This window comes from Meleagris gallopavo, chromosome 2 (genome assembly GCF_905368555.1).
Source record: "Meleagris gallopavo chromosome 2, MGAL_WU_HG_1.1, whole genome shotgun sequence".
NCBI classification, from domain to species: Eukaryota; Metazoa; Chordata; class Aves; order Galliformes; family Phasianidae; genus Meleagris; species Meleagris gallopavo.
In genome coordinates this window covers 56,832,344-56,849,958 of record NC_139405.1, presented here as the reverse complement: position 1 = coordinate 56,849,958, position 17,615 = coordinate 56,832,344, and the positions used below count along the sequence as shown (strand labels likewise).

The 17,615-nt window shown below is 35.6% G+C and overlaps 1 protein-coding gene across 14 annotated transcripts in view; it reads right to left on the bottom strand.

The window, feature by feature from the left end:
* Positions 1-861: 861 nt before the first annotated feature.
* Positions 862-17,615, bottom strand: part of EPB41L2 (erythrocyte membrane protein band 4.1 like 2) — a 103,466-nt gene continuing 86,712 nt past the window's right edge. For 3 of the 14 annotated variants that reach the window (XM_085217293.1, XM_085217292.1, XM_085217291.1), the window contains 10 exons: positions 14,536-14,598; positions 12,245-12,391; positions 11,034-11,138; positions 8,383-8,526; positions 7,368-7,421; positions 6,613-7,170; positions 4,971-5,093; positions 4,341-4,439; positions 2,964-3,044; positions 862-1,000 (listed from right to left, as the gene is read on the bottom strand). In XM_085217293.1, coding sequence (XP_085073419.1) covers positions 893-1,000; positions 2,964-3,044; positions 4,341-4,439; positions 4,971-5,093; positions 6,613-7,170; positions 7,368-7,421; positions 8,383-8,526; positions 11,034-11,138; positions 12,245-12,391; positions 14,536-14,598 — 1,482 coding nt within the window. In that variant the 3' untranslated portion in view covers positions 862-892. Of the gene's footprint in view, positions 1,001-2,963; positions 3,045-4,340; positions 4,440-4,970; positions 5,094-6,612; positions 7,171-7,367; positions 7,422-8,382; positions 8,527-11,033; positions 11,139-12,244; positions 12,392-14,535; positions 14,599-14,864; positions 14,898-16,794; positions 17,443-17,615 lie in introns of all 14 variants that reach the window. The other 11 variants (XM_085217306.1, XM_085217301.1, XM_085217294.1 and 8 more) reach the window with 11 other exon arrangements.

Sequence of the window (17,615 nt, the reverse complement as noted above, 5' to 3'; positions counted from 1 at the left end):
CATCTCAAGATATGTTATCCTTACATGAAAAAACCTACACCAGGAAATTGCTGGTAAGTAGGTCATCTGTAATAAAAAAAAAAAATCAGTTTCCTTGTTTAAGCTTAGCTTTTAGTTTTATATCAGTGAATGACTGCAAATATAATAGATTTTTGAATTTTAGTAAGAACGGGATATGTTTTGACCTTTTCCAACTGAAAAAAAAAAAATGTCCAGACTCAAATTAAACAGTTCTAAAACTAAAGAATAAACAAAAGTTTTCCAGCTGAAATGAGAGCCTACTGAATTGGCATCTCTTCAAATTTCTCTTTCAACTGACAAAAGGGTTTAAAAATTTCAGCTGTCAAAGCATCTACCTTCTCATCTGAGAAAATAACGAAATGCAAATATTTCAGTGTGGTTAAGATGGAGAATAGACTGACTGAATTGAAGTGTCTGAGCAGGCCCTCTCTTTATTGATAACTGCAGTCTTTCTACTAAATAAGCAAAAGGTAAGGCAAGGACTACAATTGTACATTTTCATTGCAGTGTAAACAGAAAATCATCACTTAATCTTCGTGCTTTGCAGAAGTAGCCCAAACTCCCTTTAATGTGAAAACCACATCTTGAGCAAGCATCATAGGTAATATCACAAGAGTACTTGAGAAACTTGGGAGACACTTAAAGGGAGATGTGAATTTAATGTCAGATTAGACTTTAAAATAAAACTTACATTAACTGTCTTCTACTAATACCCATTTAAATTCAGCATTTCATAATATATAGCAAATAGACTGTTTTGTTTTTTTTTAAGCCAACTTATTAGTCAATGCAGTAGAAAATACAGATAGAAATTGCAGCATAAGTTTATTATAAGTTTACCTGAAATATTTGCTTGAGGGCATTTTAGATTTTAGTCTTCATCTTCCTCAGCAAGTTCAGTTTCTTTGTGCACCACTACTCTTGTGACAGACATGTCAGGGTGCTGTTCTTTGGCTTCTTTGATTGCCTGTGCCAGAGCCTGCCAACACATTCAAAATACATAACTTAACAGCAGGAAGAAGCATTAAAGGGGCCTTAAGGGACCAGAGAATAGAATGCAGGTCTTAAGGGACCTGAGACTAATAGTGCAGCATCAGCAATTTCAGGAATAATTATTCAGAAATCTAAAATTCCTAAATATGAGAGGGCTTGGGAAAAAAAAAAAAACAAAACAAAAGAAACAGAAAACAACTACAAAACACTCTAACGTAATGGCTTCGAAAATTTACAGCAAGTAGCACACAACCATAAGGTCCTCCCTGTGATGTTTCCATCTTAATCCAGAAGACATAGAGGACTTTATGTAAGAAGTTTTAGAACTTTTGCTACAGATTGGGCAAATAAAGGCACAGTGAGGATGGTCCTACTAAGGGAACATATACCAATGCATGCAGTGTGTATAATTACCAATGTTTGCTCATGTGATAATCTTACAAATTTGTAGCTGGTTTGTATTTTACAACATACCAAACGTAACCTATGCAGTACAAACAATGATTTAAAAGGAAGGGACTGATGAGACTTAAGAATCAGGGTTGATCATCAAATGACTAATAGTAAAATAATCTTTAGCTCTTTTTAGACCTCTAGTTTTTTAAATTGGAAGTGTAAGTAGCAATTCTGTTCTGAAACTCCAAACTAAAATATTCTTTTCCTACCGAAAATTGTTTTAGTAACATAGGGGGCAAGAAGACAAAACAGTCTGCACTTCTCAAGAGCTCTATATCTACTGAGGAAATTGCAACAGAGATTTCTTAAATTTGTTAAGAGCTGCTCGCTGCTTTACATTCCAGTGATTAAATATATATAAACAATAATTTCATTTATTTTGCTCCATTACCTACTTAATCTCAAAACAAAGAACGGCTTGGAGAATGGTTTTACTAAAAGCACTGCCTAGTATACTGAAGGTATTGTGTGACCTTTTCAGATGTCTCAGGAGCGTTGTGCAAAGGCAGACAAGAGCAATGCTTAATGCTGAACAACCCTATCATTTAATTACAAGTTTCAAGAAGAGCTTGAACTTGTCAAGAGCCACTTTCTAGCAGCAGATCAAAATCTGAAATTAAATTCCCTGAAAGCTCTCACTATATTATACTAAGAAGTTAAATTAAATTCTGTTGAGCTGTGCAGCTTTCATAAAGTTAGAATTGGATTCACTGCAACTTTATGTATAAGGTAGGTTTTTTCATTTGTATTATGCAGTGACTGTTGATTGACTTTTTCATTGCAGTTTCTTAGATAAAAAAAGTGTAACCGTCTCTACAAAGAATAGATAATCACAGTTCTTTCTCAAATTTTTTGGTGTACTTCTTAAATACAATCTTCTCAATTGGGCAGATAGAAGTAATTTTAACCTTTATTTCGAAGACACCGTAAAACAAAACTGCCTTGGTGCTAATAGAGATCAAAAGCACCTATATAAGATTTCTGCAAATCAACAATATATATATTTTTTTTGTACAGAATTCCGTAAATAGAAGCAAAAAACTATTTTACACATTCAAGATTTTACGCCTTAATATAATTCAAAGCTTTTAGTTGAGATGAATTCCACATTCAGATGTTGCTGACATAAAGAGATTCCTATCTATCTAGATTAATGTATCAAAATAGATTATTTTAGTGATGCTTTTCCTTTCAAACGGCAAAAGCAGCACTAAAAAATTGGGTCTTTTCCAAAATAAGCAATCCCTTAAAAATAGCATGAAATCTACTCACATAATCTATAATGCAAAGTCACAAATGCTTTTATCTCTCAGTCATACTCTATTCAGTTAACACCAGAGCCTAAAAAGTTTGCTGCAATCAACAATCTCACAATCTTTCTACATCTTCACATTCAGTCTCTATCTTTCCCCTATTTTGTTTTTTTTGAAACATTTTCTAGATCTCACTGAACTATTGGTAACATGCTAAGTGTTAATAGTTTAGATACTCACCTCATCATGGTCAATATCTGCATCTCCAGTAATGACAATTCGTTTCTCAATTCTTGTTTCTGATACACCACCTTTAACCATCTACATATGGCACAAAAAACAAGAAAGTATCTTAGTGTAATTAGTTCTTACAGCCACAAGCATTCCTTTATTGTATTGAAACATGTACATTTTTGTGTCACTAAGCTGCAGTTAATTGTAAGTATTTGTGGTGCTATGTCATCCTTTCCTTCTTCAGTTATGCAGTTAGTCACATGCAAGCCACTGCTTAAAAAAAAAAAAAGCTTGATTAAAAAACAAGGAATGGAGAATTCCTTTTGTTATTGGAGTCCAAGTCTGAATAGATCTCAATATGCAGACAAATAGGAATTCTGGGCTTTTCTATTATACAAATCTGGCAATAAGAAAAATTCCAGGAGTCTTTTCTTTGATTTCAATCTATCCAGCAATAAGCTTCTTATTCTCTAAATAATCCCACATTAAATTCAAACACAATATGGTTTTCAGTTCTGTAGTTTATGTACTCTTCTGACAACAAGTTTTCAATATTATTTCACATTGCTGAAGGAAATAATTTCATGCTTTATTTCTTCATTTCTCACTCTAATTTTAGCACATAGAAAAATTCTCACAGAAAAAAAACAATTATTATTATGTTAAAAGTTTAAAGACAAGAGCTGGAAACTTTGTTCTGAGGGCACACCCAAAATTAGGTATTTACATAAATGATGAATAAAAAGAACACTTCTGTAGTTCTATCATACTCTGGTATGAAACAGTATAGGAGACCAAAACAGATGTCACGTCCTTTTAACATTTAGTTTTCCTTTCCTTTTCAAGCATGGAATTCAAAACACATAATTCAACACCAAAATATGCTTGCAAAGAAGAGTAGTGCTATGGTATAGTAGTGGTACGCTCTAAACCTAGCAGTACAAAGGAGGGTGAACACAGAGGCAAAGGAAACATCGTTTCAGCACACTGTTACAAGAGATACCACGAGCAAGGCTTCCGTGGACCTGAGACAAATAGATGATGTTAACAAAAGATTCTGTAAGATAGCACCATGTGACAGAAGAGATGAACTTAATGGTGTTATCCTGACCAAGCACAGAAATAGCATCAACATGAAATGCTAAAAATAATGAAATAATGAAATACCACATTTTCTAATTTTCGCCATCCTGTTCCCAGATATTCCTGTTTATTTATTAAGGTTCTTCTGAGTACAGAAAAAAACAACTCCCACATGTGCCCGGAATGAATCTAATCCACCACAAGTCAGTTTTCTTTGATAGGTTAGCATATATTAAGCTAAAAGAGACTTCATGTAAGACTTAGATTTTTGTTTGAGTTCAGAGAGATTATGTGTTTTACCTTTGTGATGTGTGTAGTTGTGGTAGTAGAAATTGACTCTGATGTAATTGTTTGTGCACTCAGCAGCACACCAGCACCGCCACCAGCACTGCCATCAAACTGTAAAAAGAGAAATGACATTTTTCACATTTAAAAGCTTTGTTTTCAGAGATTTTTATTTTTTTTTTAATTACTCAACATACATTTATTCTTTAGTTCAATTTGAAAATTTAACACCAAACTTTAAATCAAAGCCACCAAGTTTACAGAGTTTGTGTGGATTGTTAAGGTTTATTGTAGTGGAAACTTTATGACCAAAGTTAAGTGCTTTTTTCAGAAGCAATGTTAGTATTTTAACCAAGTTTTAAAAACTAAATGAGTTATACCTTTGCAGACAACTAAATTCTTCTATCAACAAAAAATACTTTCAGAACTTTAGTGGAAATATTGTTCTATTTACACACATTTCTTATTTACACACGTCTTCTATTTATACACTTAACTTCTCATAGCCAAACTATAATCTTAGCTGCAAGAGAAAGTACAGTTTTTTGAAAAGCATGTATCTTTGATATGACTTATTTTGAGCTACAAATTACTGGAATAAAACCTAGCTTTCAAACAGTGTAACAAATCACCCTGACACCGTACCTGTGGAGATTCATATGTGATAGTTTTAGTTTCTGTTTGAACAATTGGAACTTCTTTTGTGGAGATTTCAGTTCTCTGTGTGGCATCTGAAATGGTTACCATCTCTGTTTTCACTACTGGAGGCTATGGTGCAAGAAATAAGCAATCAACTCAAAATACATAAGAAGGAAGTTTGTAAAATGGAGCAAGAAAGTAAAATAAAAAATACATAAGAAGTCTAAGATTAAGACAAGTATCTGTCTCTTTTCTCATTTGTAAAGCATGTAATAAGTGAAGTGAAATGATATAATAAATGCAAATACACAGCAGGAAATTCCTATCTCCTAATAAGCTTTGCCAATATTCCATATTTCAGCCAGTGGTAAATATCACAGAAGGTAATTGATAAAACCCAGTTGAAAGGTATTTAAAATGTGTAAAGAAGCATCAGTAGGAAAAAAAAATCTGTTTTTGTAAAGGTTCCATCAAATAAGAAACTGATAGCTACCTCAGATAGATATACTTCACTTCAAAATTAATACTGGAAATATATATATCTTTACTTAGCCAAATTGCAAATAAGGACAAGAAATTCCAGTAATAATGTAAAAGTTTAACTTCTGAGTATGCACTACTAGAACAGAAAAACAACTTGGACACTTGGATTTTAAGGGAAATCCAGATGAAAAAAAGTCTTTTCCATCCCTCAAATACTTCTGCACATATAGAAGCCCTTCTGCCCTCTCCTCAAACAGGCTATGCCATTAGGAAGTGTAAATTGCCTGTTCCTAAAGGTCTTATAAACTATTTTTTTCAGGTCATTAGAACACCTGAGACTATGTATATAGAAGACAAGAACATAAAAAGTTGTTTAAGTGTGTGTGGGGAGAGGGAGCCACTAATATAAGACAAGGAAGAAAAAAATAACAACCAATTGTTGAAAAAACTCAGTAAAAGATCATGCTCATGTTACAAAGACATGCATTACCCACACTTTGTTTTTTCCACTTGTTTCTTCCTCTTTTTTATGAAGATGACCCAATAAAGCACCCTTCAACCTTGTTTGGCCAGAATCAGGTGACTGACTGGAACTAACCTATGCTTCCCTAAATAGTGTAATAGTAAACATGTATGCACATATACACACTGAAAGAAGTAGTAACTCTAGTCTATAATTTCATAACACATCTTTAAAAAAGAAAAAAAAAGCAAGAAAAGCAGTGAATAATGAGGGAAAAGAAGAAACTAAAATTTGGGATGGATGTTTTCTAATTCCAACTACCAATAATTTTCCAATTACAATTATGTGTCATGGACGTGTCAAAAACAATTGACAAATAGACAAGACAAGACTTAAAACATAAGAAACAAATAATAAATAACATTATGGATACGTATATAAAAATAAGGGGGTATAAAAAGAAGATGGCAGTCTTCGAAAGGCTTGCTTTACTGGTGATTCTCAACCAGTTGCAGCAAATAGCCAGAAACCATAACTGAAAGAGACAGAAATTCACTGCTCATCAGTGGTTTCCCCTTCCAAATGATCTGAATCTTGTTGGATGACGTAACAGCTGGAAGAATAGGAGAAGAAAGGCAGGTACATTTTCACCCAAAGAAATCTCTCTGCTTAATCTAGTTGTCAAACTGTTCTACCATTTACCTCAGAACAACAAATTATCTGTGGTGAAACATCAATGTCAACATGAGACACATCTCCATTGAGTTTGAGCTGTTCCTCCTCCTTTTCTTCACCTAGGTCTTGCTTAATTTCCTCTGACAAATTCTTCTCCTCTGCAGGTATGGTAGTTGCATTTTCCTGAACCAAATCTTCAGCTGCAACTTGTGTGTGCTCAGCTGGTACAGTTAGCTGACTGCCTTCTGATGTGGCTTCCACGTGCTGTATTTTTTCTTCATGCTCTTTCCTTTTCACATCTTCCTCTTCTTCCTGTTCTTCTCTGATGACTTCCTCAACAGCCCTGTGATGTGGCTGGTATTCTCCCACCTCTTCATCCTCACTCTCACTACTACTGCTGCTACTACTATCTGATGGCAAAGAAGAAGAGTCCTTTTTTGTCAAGTGCTCCACCTTACATGTTTCCCCAGCATCAGTGGCAACTTGTATTTTCCCTTTGTTGGTTTCGTCTATGACTAGTGTTTCTTCTATCCCAACCTCTGCCTGCTTCTTCTCCTCCACTATGTCCAGAGTCTCATGTGAACTCTGCACAAAAAACATGGATGAGGAAAAACAAAAGTAGATTATATGAATAAATTAAAGTGATGGAAACAAAATTAGTTGATGGTTGGTTCATGTCATGTAGAAGACAAAAGATGGTTGTGATGGTTAACTGAAAAGAAAGAATGAAGATGGACTGGAAGAGTTAGAGCCAAGTTTAACTATGGAAAAATCAGTAGAACCTTATCAGCATTGCTGACTTCAGTGCAAGGTCCTTCTGCTCTGGAAGCATGTTTCTGTGAAACGAAAAGCAATCAGAGAACAAAAATCAATGCATAACCCTTTTAAACAGCATAACATTCCTCAAGCTAGCTTTAATAATATATATGCATGATACGGAACAGGCACTGTGTATTCACTGCAAGACTCACTTAGAACTATGCTCTTTTCCTTCTACTTCACTCCAATATTTCATTCAAAATTAGGTGTTATGGACATTATTAAGCAGAATAAAGCAATTTAATTAAGAAAGACTGGAAATAAAAGTTTGAATTTACAGGTCAGTGATGCTACTGAGGCAATTATTTATCTCAATTGAATCAGGAATTAGGAATAAAAAATACCATGGGAAAATATATGAAAAACGCATTCTGGTACTGATTTACCATCACAGAAGATAATAATAAAAGGAACAGAAAAACAACAAACTACTGTAAGATTTTATTAGTTGTTCACTTTAGGGAGGGAGGCTGCTCATGCTTGTATCTTGTCAAAATAGCAACATGTGACTACCAAGATGACCCCATTAGGATTTAGTTTGCATCCCAAATGATGAGATTAAGGCAACTACGTTAGTATTTGTTTTGCAACAAAATGAATTGTGATAGATATGCCCGATAGCCCACTAAAAACTATGTATTACATACTTTTTATCTAATTTTCTCTGGAAAACCTCAATTTGAATTCAAGCAGCAACAATACAAAACCAACACATCATCTGTGACTTAATCCTAACATTTATGGTTGGTAACCAAGAAAAGCACCTAACAGAGTGCAGGCCAGCATGCCTGGCGATGCTGCAACAGCAGCCAGTTATTACTCCCGTTGCCTAGCAAATACATAACTAAGCTCGTTGACTGACTCCCTCCCACCACCCAAAGCAGCCAGCCGGCTCTAGCAGCACGGCACAGCCGCAGCCCCCTCTCGGCCGCCTGGGCGCAGGGCAGCGGCCGCGGGCAGGGCGGGGCGGGGAAGCACCTGGGGCGGCGGGGCCGAGGCGGCGGTCTGCTCCCCCGCAGCGCCCTCTGCTGGCCCCTCGCGGGCGGCAGCGAAGGGCCGGTCCGGGCCGGCGCCAAAGCGCTCTTGGCTAAATAAAATGGACGCTATCTCTTCTTCTAGGCTCTAGACGAGTTAGAGAAGGGAAAGGAAAGAATTAGACGGCGACGGACAAAGCGACAGCAGCCTACAAAGGAAAGGGTCTGCAAGAGAGAAAACACGACGAAGACAAGCGTTTGATCCGGAGCGTTCTGTACGAGCTCAGGGGACAGACACCTCGTGTGCATCAGGGAGGCGAGAAAGAGGAGCGCGACAGAACGTTGCCGTAATCACAAGTGCTCAGCAGCGATCTAATGCTCTGTGCCCATCAAGCATTTACTTCGGCTCTTTACTTCACACTGTAAAAATTAAAAGCATTAAATATTTCCATGGATTTCCTAACAAAATAGTTTGCTTGAACTACTACTATTACTATTGGGATTTTTCCCTTTTAAAAGTCTATTCTGAACACTGTGTAATTTCTATCTGTTTCATAGCTTCAGGCAGCCACATACATTTGCTTCAAACAATACATTCCCACAAAGCTAAAAAGAATTTACTCATAAAGGCTGTTTTCAAATACTTAAAATGAGAAATTTGCATTTATTAAAGAATCTGTTTTCAAAAACTGTAAAACCTGTTTAGTCAAATGTACATAGAAGCTTACAAGGTTTAAAGCCTAAGTTGCTTATAGCCTGATCTGTTTTTGGTAGTACTATGAAGCCACATGGTAAAACAAGCTTTTAAAATTCTTGTGCGTACAAGCTTCTGAAAAAGCAAAGTTCTTTATTTCAGCTTTACTTTCATAAGCTCTTACATTACATTACAAGTATAAACAGTTAAAATAAAAAGCCAATAGCGTAACAGATACCTAACGTGGACATATCATACGCTTTGCCAGGTAATAGACAGAGCAGAAGCACATGCCAGAGGAAAGTCAAAAAGCCATGCAGATAACTGCTGTTTGAGTGGACTTACTGTGCACTGGCAACACAGAATCTGAACACTTAGGTTACACCATGCTACCATGCATACAGTGCTGTACATTTGGCATGCAGAAGAACAGAAAAGGAAAAAGAACTTTTTTTTCCCCCTACACTAAGATTTGAATTATATTCCAAAGGTGTCCAAGAAAATTTTAAGAAAATGCAAGTTGATTACGTCTACCTTCATAAAATGTTTGATATTCATCAGGGCAATATATTCCTCACCATCACTTTCTTTCTCTTATTCACTGTATCCAATGAACGTTAGATAAAAAGGCAAACCATGTTCACAATTTTTGGTCTTTTAATCTTTTAAAAAGAAAACTCCAATACAACAATTTGCTTCACAATGTAACCCTTGCTCCCTGAAGAGGCATTTGGTACAAGTAACCAGATGCATGGATAGAACTGGCACTCTTGAACCAATTACTGTATTTACAACAATGCATCAGTCTCTGAAGATGCCTAATTTCCTGGCAAACAATCTTCTGGCACATACGCACATACACTGACACTGTTTGGAAGCAAAAGAGGTTTTAAAAAAACCAACCAGAGTAATGATTCTGGATAACCTTAACATGATAGTCCCTTTTTTTTTTTGTGACATACATATTGCACCACAATTTCTATTCTAATTAAGTCACAGATGCTGTGCATTTGTGTGAGTACAGGGATACAAATGAGACACATCCAATGCAACATTTCTTACACACAGGAAATGCAATTATTTTGCAAAAGAAGGAAGAAAGAATATTAGCAGTGATATCCTTGCTTTATTCTCAACTACTATCTAACTATCCTAAAAGATAGGCAGGAAAACATATCCTCCAGGAATAAGACTGTGTACTAACAGTAGGAAGTTTAAATTTAGAAGTAACAACTTGAATTCTAACTACTAACATCAACAAATAATTTGGGATGAAAATATGCTTTATCCCAATCCTGGTATTTATATGTGTTACTTAAGTAGGACTGACAGCTTTACAATCTGTTTTCATCCCATTTCCTAGGTGGTGGAAAACAGTCCAAAAGTAATGTAAAAAAGCCAACATCTCAATTACCACCTCCATCATCACTATCATACTGCTAGCAGTCCCACTTATTATATAGCGCTTTTCACTGCATAGATGTTAATCAGCTTAGGAGAGAAGAAAAATTCTCCCTTTTCCTGGATTAACAGAAAGTACTGAAGCATGGAGATACTCAGAATGTGACTGCATTTCTAGCATTAGTGATTTGAGAAATGATTACATAGTAAATACACGAAATAAAAGTTATTGTGTAAAGTGTTACATAACTGCAAACAGCAAGCAATTATTTCCACCTGGAATGGAAATGCATGTTTTGCTGCCATCCAAATCACATAAAATACAGTAATTTTCCAGTGGAAAGAAATTGTTCATTTCAAACTGGAACCACTCAATTTCATATTCAGTTTAGTGCTTAAGCAGAATGTTGCGGGCATTCATATATACAGATCTCGGTTTGAAACTCAAACTTCTCTTTGCAGTAGTGGTAATGGGGGTCGGAGGGGAAGGAAAAGAAGGAAGTGCCAAAGCTAGCCCATAGCAGATATAGCAGAAAGGCAGTAGATTTTAGGGCAGCCACCTTATCAGTTTCCTCTGGTTTTGTTCCAGCAATTGATGGCATTGCAGTCCATTGCTTCTCCTTCCCAGGCAGGGTTTTCACTTGGAAAATGTGGTCTCCTTTTTTCTATTTAGTTTTCATTTTGTAAAACCAGTGTAAATCAACAAGCAATGAGACAGATACACACTATTCATAAACATAAAACCAAACCATCTGAAAATAATAGAACATACTTAATGAACAACAACAACAAAAAAAAAAGACAAACGAACAGTATTTGGAAGGGCCTTAGCTTCAACATGAAGAAGTCAACATAAAAAATGCACACAATCACATAAAAATTAAGTTACACTTTTACATAAATGCCTATTTTAACCAAATAGATATTTATAGCTTCAATGTGTCAGACTTTTGTAAATTTGTACCTATGCATGTATCACTATGCAGAGATTCTAGCGCAGTACTCAAAAATTAGAGGAGTAATTTCCCTGCACTGGAGAGTAGTAGAAATAATAGGGAAAGACAGAAGATATACTGATTATTTCTGAGGACTGATTGGCAGTTCTACTCCATAAAAAAAGCAGCAATTAACTCCTCAAATTTAGAAGTTCAAGAATAGACAGAAATTTGACTAGGGAGGTTCTCTGCCACAAATAATTAGGATGATATTTTTGGATAATTGTTTTCCAAACTGCTGTTTTAATGTTTAGTCAGAAAGGAGGTTTAGAGAAAAAGCAGGTAAATTCATTTTATACACATGTGGAACCTACGGTGAATAAATTTTAATGACCACAGTAAATATGCCTCGAAGAAGCCAACAATGTAAATTAACCAATCACATAATGTCCTTTGCAAACAACACAGGTCAGAGCTGTTTCTGCATAGGCTGCCTAGAAAGAGTTAAAAGGCACATGGAGTAAAAGCTTCTGTCACTGAAAAATTAACTCTTTATATCTCTCAGAGTGAAGTCTAAGCTGCCGTTAACACAGAGCAAAATACTGCCATTGCTTCCAGCTTCGTCTAGTGACTCTAGTCCAGTTGTTGCGGAACAAAATTCCACACATTATTTAAAGCCATGTCCAATGATAAGTAGTAAAAAGTTAAGGTGTACGTGGTATAAACAAATATTACATTAGCCAGACGAATTACTGTAAAGACAAAGGGCATTTACTACATTGTCTACAGGGTTGTATGGAAATGCATGCTGACAAGTGTCTACAGTAGAGACATACCCCTTGTGTCTGTAGGGACAGAGGTGTGATACGCCGCTTTTCCCACTCATTGGGGCGTGGTTCAGGTGTGGATTCCATGAAATTGCGCTTGAGCTCACTAATGCTAGCCTGGTGTTTCAGTAAGTCGTCCTGAGTCTTATCCAGGTCCTAGCAACCCGCAACGTAAAACAAAGTAGGACAAAACACGACAACAGAAGCAAACTTAACAGTGGAAAAAAAAAATAAAAAAAAATGAATCAAACCAAGGAAAGTGCCTTGTGTCTGAAGAGCTGTTCTTTGGAATACCTTAAAAGTTTAAGGCCATAATGGAACAAAGTTAATTTTTTGGTGACTAATATACTACAACACTACCGTATTTTAATGCAAAGAGAAGATAATGCTGTGCACGGTTATCTAACAGAGCCATTTTCATCCAAAATAAGAAACTACTAGCCCTTTGAAACAATAATTTCTCTGATTACTTGCTTTCATCTGAAATTTCTAAGCAGAGAAGGAAAAATTTGGGGATTGCAAGCTTCATGCAAGACCCATATTTCTGTGAACATGATAACACAGGGTCAAGTATGCAAGCAACTAACACCTGCATCATTCACTTTAGAGGAACTACTCATTGTGCCTATTGCGTAGGCTTAAGTGTACTGGAAGAATCAGATGTAAGTACTTGAAGACTTATCAGTCTTCTCCACATTTAAGAACCTGACTGTGGATACAACTGTCAAGTATACTGATACGCACAAAACCCATGAGAGTGTCTTGTCTAAACTGGATCTTCACAGGCAAGCATCAAAGGGGGCACCAGTGTCAATATCAAATTACGTTTTATTATGAATCACTGAAGCTCAGATACATCAATATGTATCAAAAAAAACTGTCAAGTAATATAAAATACAAACCAATACGAACTCTTACATTTCTGATGTCTTTTCACTTGTATGTTCAGCATCAATGGTGCTGCAAATCTATTTCTTTATTCTCCAAATCTTCAGATAGACAACTTGAACACTAAGAACTTTTCCCCCTTTTGGTAATTCAGTAGGTTAATATTTTTACAGGACCAATGCCTCACTTTTCATCTAGGACTAATAATCAGGGGGTATTAAATATGTTCTCCTTATGTGTTTATTTTCAGAGAGAATGAAACACTGAAACATTACACCAAGGGCATTCCACTACGCAATTGAAGATAGTGACAATACTCATGTCATAATTTTAAAAACTGTCTTTGCTTGACACAAGGCATGTTTCCTAGACTTGATCACAGCAAAGTTACGCAGTGTGTGCTTTCAGTGCTTTAGTAAGTTATACAGAAGCAAAAGTTTAAATAGTGACCAAAAGCTGCGAAAAGCTAAAAAATGTATTAGTTATGTTACTGTGATCCACATACCACCTTATTAACAAAGAAAAATGATTATTTTTAAAAAGACAGTTCTTGTGACAAAAGGAATTAATTATAGCCCCATTTGGATGAATTAAGTTAAAGACAACAGTAGGATTTTCGGATTTTCTTCAGTTACTAGCTTATGTTATTAATGACAGTGTTAAAGATGCTGATTTTAACTACAGATCAATCCACATTTACAGACTACATGGAAATCCTTACAATAAAATAATCTCCTTTTTAGTGGCTAATAATAGCACTAGACAGTAAAATACTGTTCAAAGCTCTTTGTTGTTGCTCATTGTCAATGAGAATCAACCTTTAGGGAGCAAGATTGCTTCCATTTAAAAATGAAAAAGTAAAACAAAAATTTCATAAGCGTTTGTAAGCACTCACTTTAAAAATCTGATATTTACCTACATTTCTCAAAGCTCCTAAAAATCCTAACTGTCAGAGCCAGAATTAGTTTTTCTACACTTACACCACTACTTGTGCCTTACTAGCTTCATTAATTCAGGTTACACTTTGAAAAGTTGATCTAACTGGTGAAAATTAGAGACTCTACTCAACAAAGCAAACACACGCTTTAGGTAGTAATGTATAAAGAAATCCTATTTATGTTGATGAATCAGCCTAATGTGTTGCATATATCTAAATAGGGCTATTATTCCCACTTGCCACCTTGAAAACATCTAGCAAAAATACATATTAAACATTCAAGCTAAGGTTTTTCTTTTCTTCTCTAAAACTTCTAAAAGCTCAGAAACTAGAAGTGTAACATGCGACATTTCCAAGCTGTTTTTCCCCATGCACTTCATGCACTGTGTACATAACAGCCTGCAGGTGACCTCCCATCCCATGCAGCCTGGCAGCCCATGAGAAAAGAAGGCATTTCTCAATATTATATACAAACCTCCAACATTAAATTGCTATGTCTGACATAAATATTTTCCCCGTCTACTCTCAACGAATTGCTCTGTGAAATTAAGTCACAATACACAAATAAATAAATAAATAAAAATTAACATAACATGTACCAGCAAGTTTTTTGTTTTGTTTTGTAAGGAAAAAAAAAAAGATTCTTGGAAACAGGCAAATACAGGAAATAAAATGATACATTGAAAAGCACAAATTCAGACAAAAACGCACAGAAACTTAAAGGTCCTAAAAAAAAAAAAAAAAAATCAGGCAACTGCAGCCAGATTTAACAGTAAAAATAACAAACAAACAAAACCTATGCACCTTCTTTTGTGTTTCCTCCTCTTCAGATTCCACCTACGTAAGCACATTGTAAATTATCAAGAAAAGGAACCATTAACACACGCTTACAGAATAACAGAGGCATCATCTCTTTGTAAATGCTGCAAAGCGTGCTATTATTTACAGACCTTTACTGTTTCGGCCCCAGATGCTGTTGAAATTATTAAGCGACTTTGGTCTTCCTTCACCTACATTGCTGTAGAATGGCTGAAGTAATACTTGGTATGTGGCATGAAAAAATGAAAGTTTCACACTATGTCCCACTTGCTTCTCAGTGTTATCTCAGATGGATATTAAAAAATGAATGACAGAAAAAGATGGTATGTATAATTTCTATGATAAAAACCTTAAGCCCTGCAGTGACTTGATGGGAAAATGGAATACAATGCATGACTTATTTTTGGTAGAACAGTCTAGAACTCAAGTTAAACACCTAAATAACATACTCAGAAGTTGTCTTAACTATTCTAGGAATATTGTTGTTTTGAGATGAGTTATTTGAGCTTCAACTCTCTTTTTAGGTGAATATATTCTTCCTCAAACTGCAATGCACTCTGCTGGAAGTGATTTTCATCATCTTACTCACAAGTATTCTGAATGGCCTAAGGAAAGGCATTCTTTAAAAAGCAAACCACCTCTCATCTCAGCCTTGCCACAGGTACAAATACCAGCCATCTTGAAAAGTCAATGTGTGCAAACATGCACATTTGAAGAGTGGTTTACTTACTGCATGTACTATTGCATTTTAGATTGTGTGAACGCACACATGATGTGATACATATCACATTATTGTTCATTTCTCACTTATCTATGATTCTACTGTCTGAAACTTTATTTTATCATGGATTGCTTTAGACCACCGAAAAAATAAGAAAATCTTTAAAGTAATGTTTTTCATTATTAAACTAGAGTTGTGTGTCCTATTTAGCAAGTTTTTAATATATACCATAACTATTGATTGAATTGGTTTAAGCAAGTTCATTAAATGTAACATTGAACAGGCCCTCTTCCCCATTTTTGATTCCATTATATTGCTCTACATTTACTTTGAGGATCAAAATAAACCACTTTTTTCTAGTGCATGGTGTTGTTGTTCTAACACGTACAGTAAAGAAAAGGAGGCATTTTGTCAATCACTCCAGATGATCAGAGCAACATATTAATGTGAAAGAGGCTTCTGTATAGCAATTATAATAGTGTATTTCAAAGACAGTTCAGAGTTCAGTGATTAAAGTCTGGCAAAACCTGAAATCTCAGCTAAGGAATCAAATCAGTCTTTGCCTTAACTACTGCTAAAGATTAATGAAAGTACTTCAGAAAAAAAAAAATCTTAGACTCAACTTTGAACATATCTTTGTTGAACGGAAACATCTGAAAATCTATAATAGCAAAAGCTACTTTTAAAGAAATCACAATAATAGTTTTTGGATTCAGCATTTAGGAATTGCACTTTTCAGATCTTCACATAACTTCTGAGATGTGCACTGCAAAGTGAATGCACTGAGGAGATAAGCATTTTAACACACAAACTGACAGTGCAAGTAATGCAAATTGCAATTATTATCAGGTAATAATAATATTAAGTATATTATTTCACAACAGTTTTCAGTTTTTTTCTGTTTCTAAACATTTTGAACTACAAAGCAACTCTACCTTAGTAGAGTGGAAGATCAGAAAATTATGCTTGCTGCATGAACTCAGGCAAAAATCAACCAACCCCCCCAAAAAAACCAAAAGCAAAAAAACCCCACCTATTAACTAAAGATTCCCGAATGGCAGTTTTTCAAAAACAGAAAAAGTTAGAAAGATACATACACATATCCCTGCCAGTGTGCAAAACTGAGGAAGCCTCTGGGAGAACTAGCATAATGGCTATACATTGAGTCAACATTTAAGCAACAGAATTACACACCTCCTCTTCCTCTGCTTTGTCATTCAGGTCATTGTCATAAGAGGCACTAAATGAAGTCGCTTTAGGCTCCAGGTAGCAGAGGGACAGAGCGAGAGGAAGGGAAAATGTGAGTGAAAGAGGAATAGACTGGAAAGCTGAGAGAAGCAGCACAAAGATAAGGAGAAAAGAAGGGATGAAGGAAGGAGAGGTGATAGGAACATAGTGCTGAAGACCAGGTGGGAGGAAAGAGATGCAAACATCAGGAAGGCTAGGAAAACTAATATAACCATCTTCATCAAGCAGCGATCGGAAACAAAAAGAAAAGCATCTGATAAAGCTGAATGAGACACACAATTCAGTATTTTTGTATTCATTTCTACAGATTTTTCCCTCCATGGCAGGAGGGCCTTGACTAGCTAGGGCTCTCATAGATTCAAAGTTATTGTTCGGTGGAGCTATTTTATTTTCTTTATGATCTGGAATTTCTCTCATAGAATTACATTCCAAGACATCTGGAATGGCAAGGACAGGCTCACAGAGAAGATCTTCCTCTGAAATATCTGAAAGCATGTCCATCTCAGGGATAGGTGACAAGTTTGTGAGATGTGATGATGCAGAATGGATGGGTAGTGATGGTGGGTGTATGCGAGTGAGCTGAAGAAATAAATTCTATGCACAGTGAAAAATGAAAGCACAACAAAATGCAAGTTTGTAGGTACAAAAAGAGGGAGAAAGAAAGAAATTATTTGTTAGTGAAAATTTTTATTTAGGGATAGCTCTATTAACGCAATAGAAACGCCAAATAAAAATAGAAATCCCCTAGTGTTTTACAAGCAGCCAGC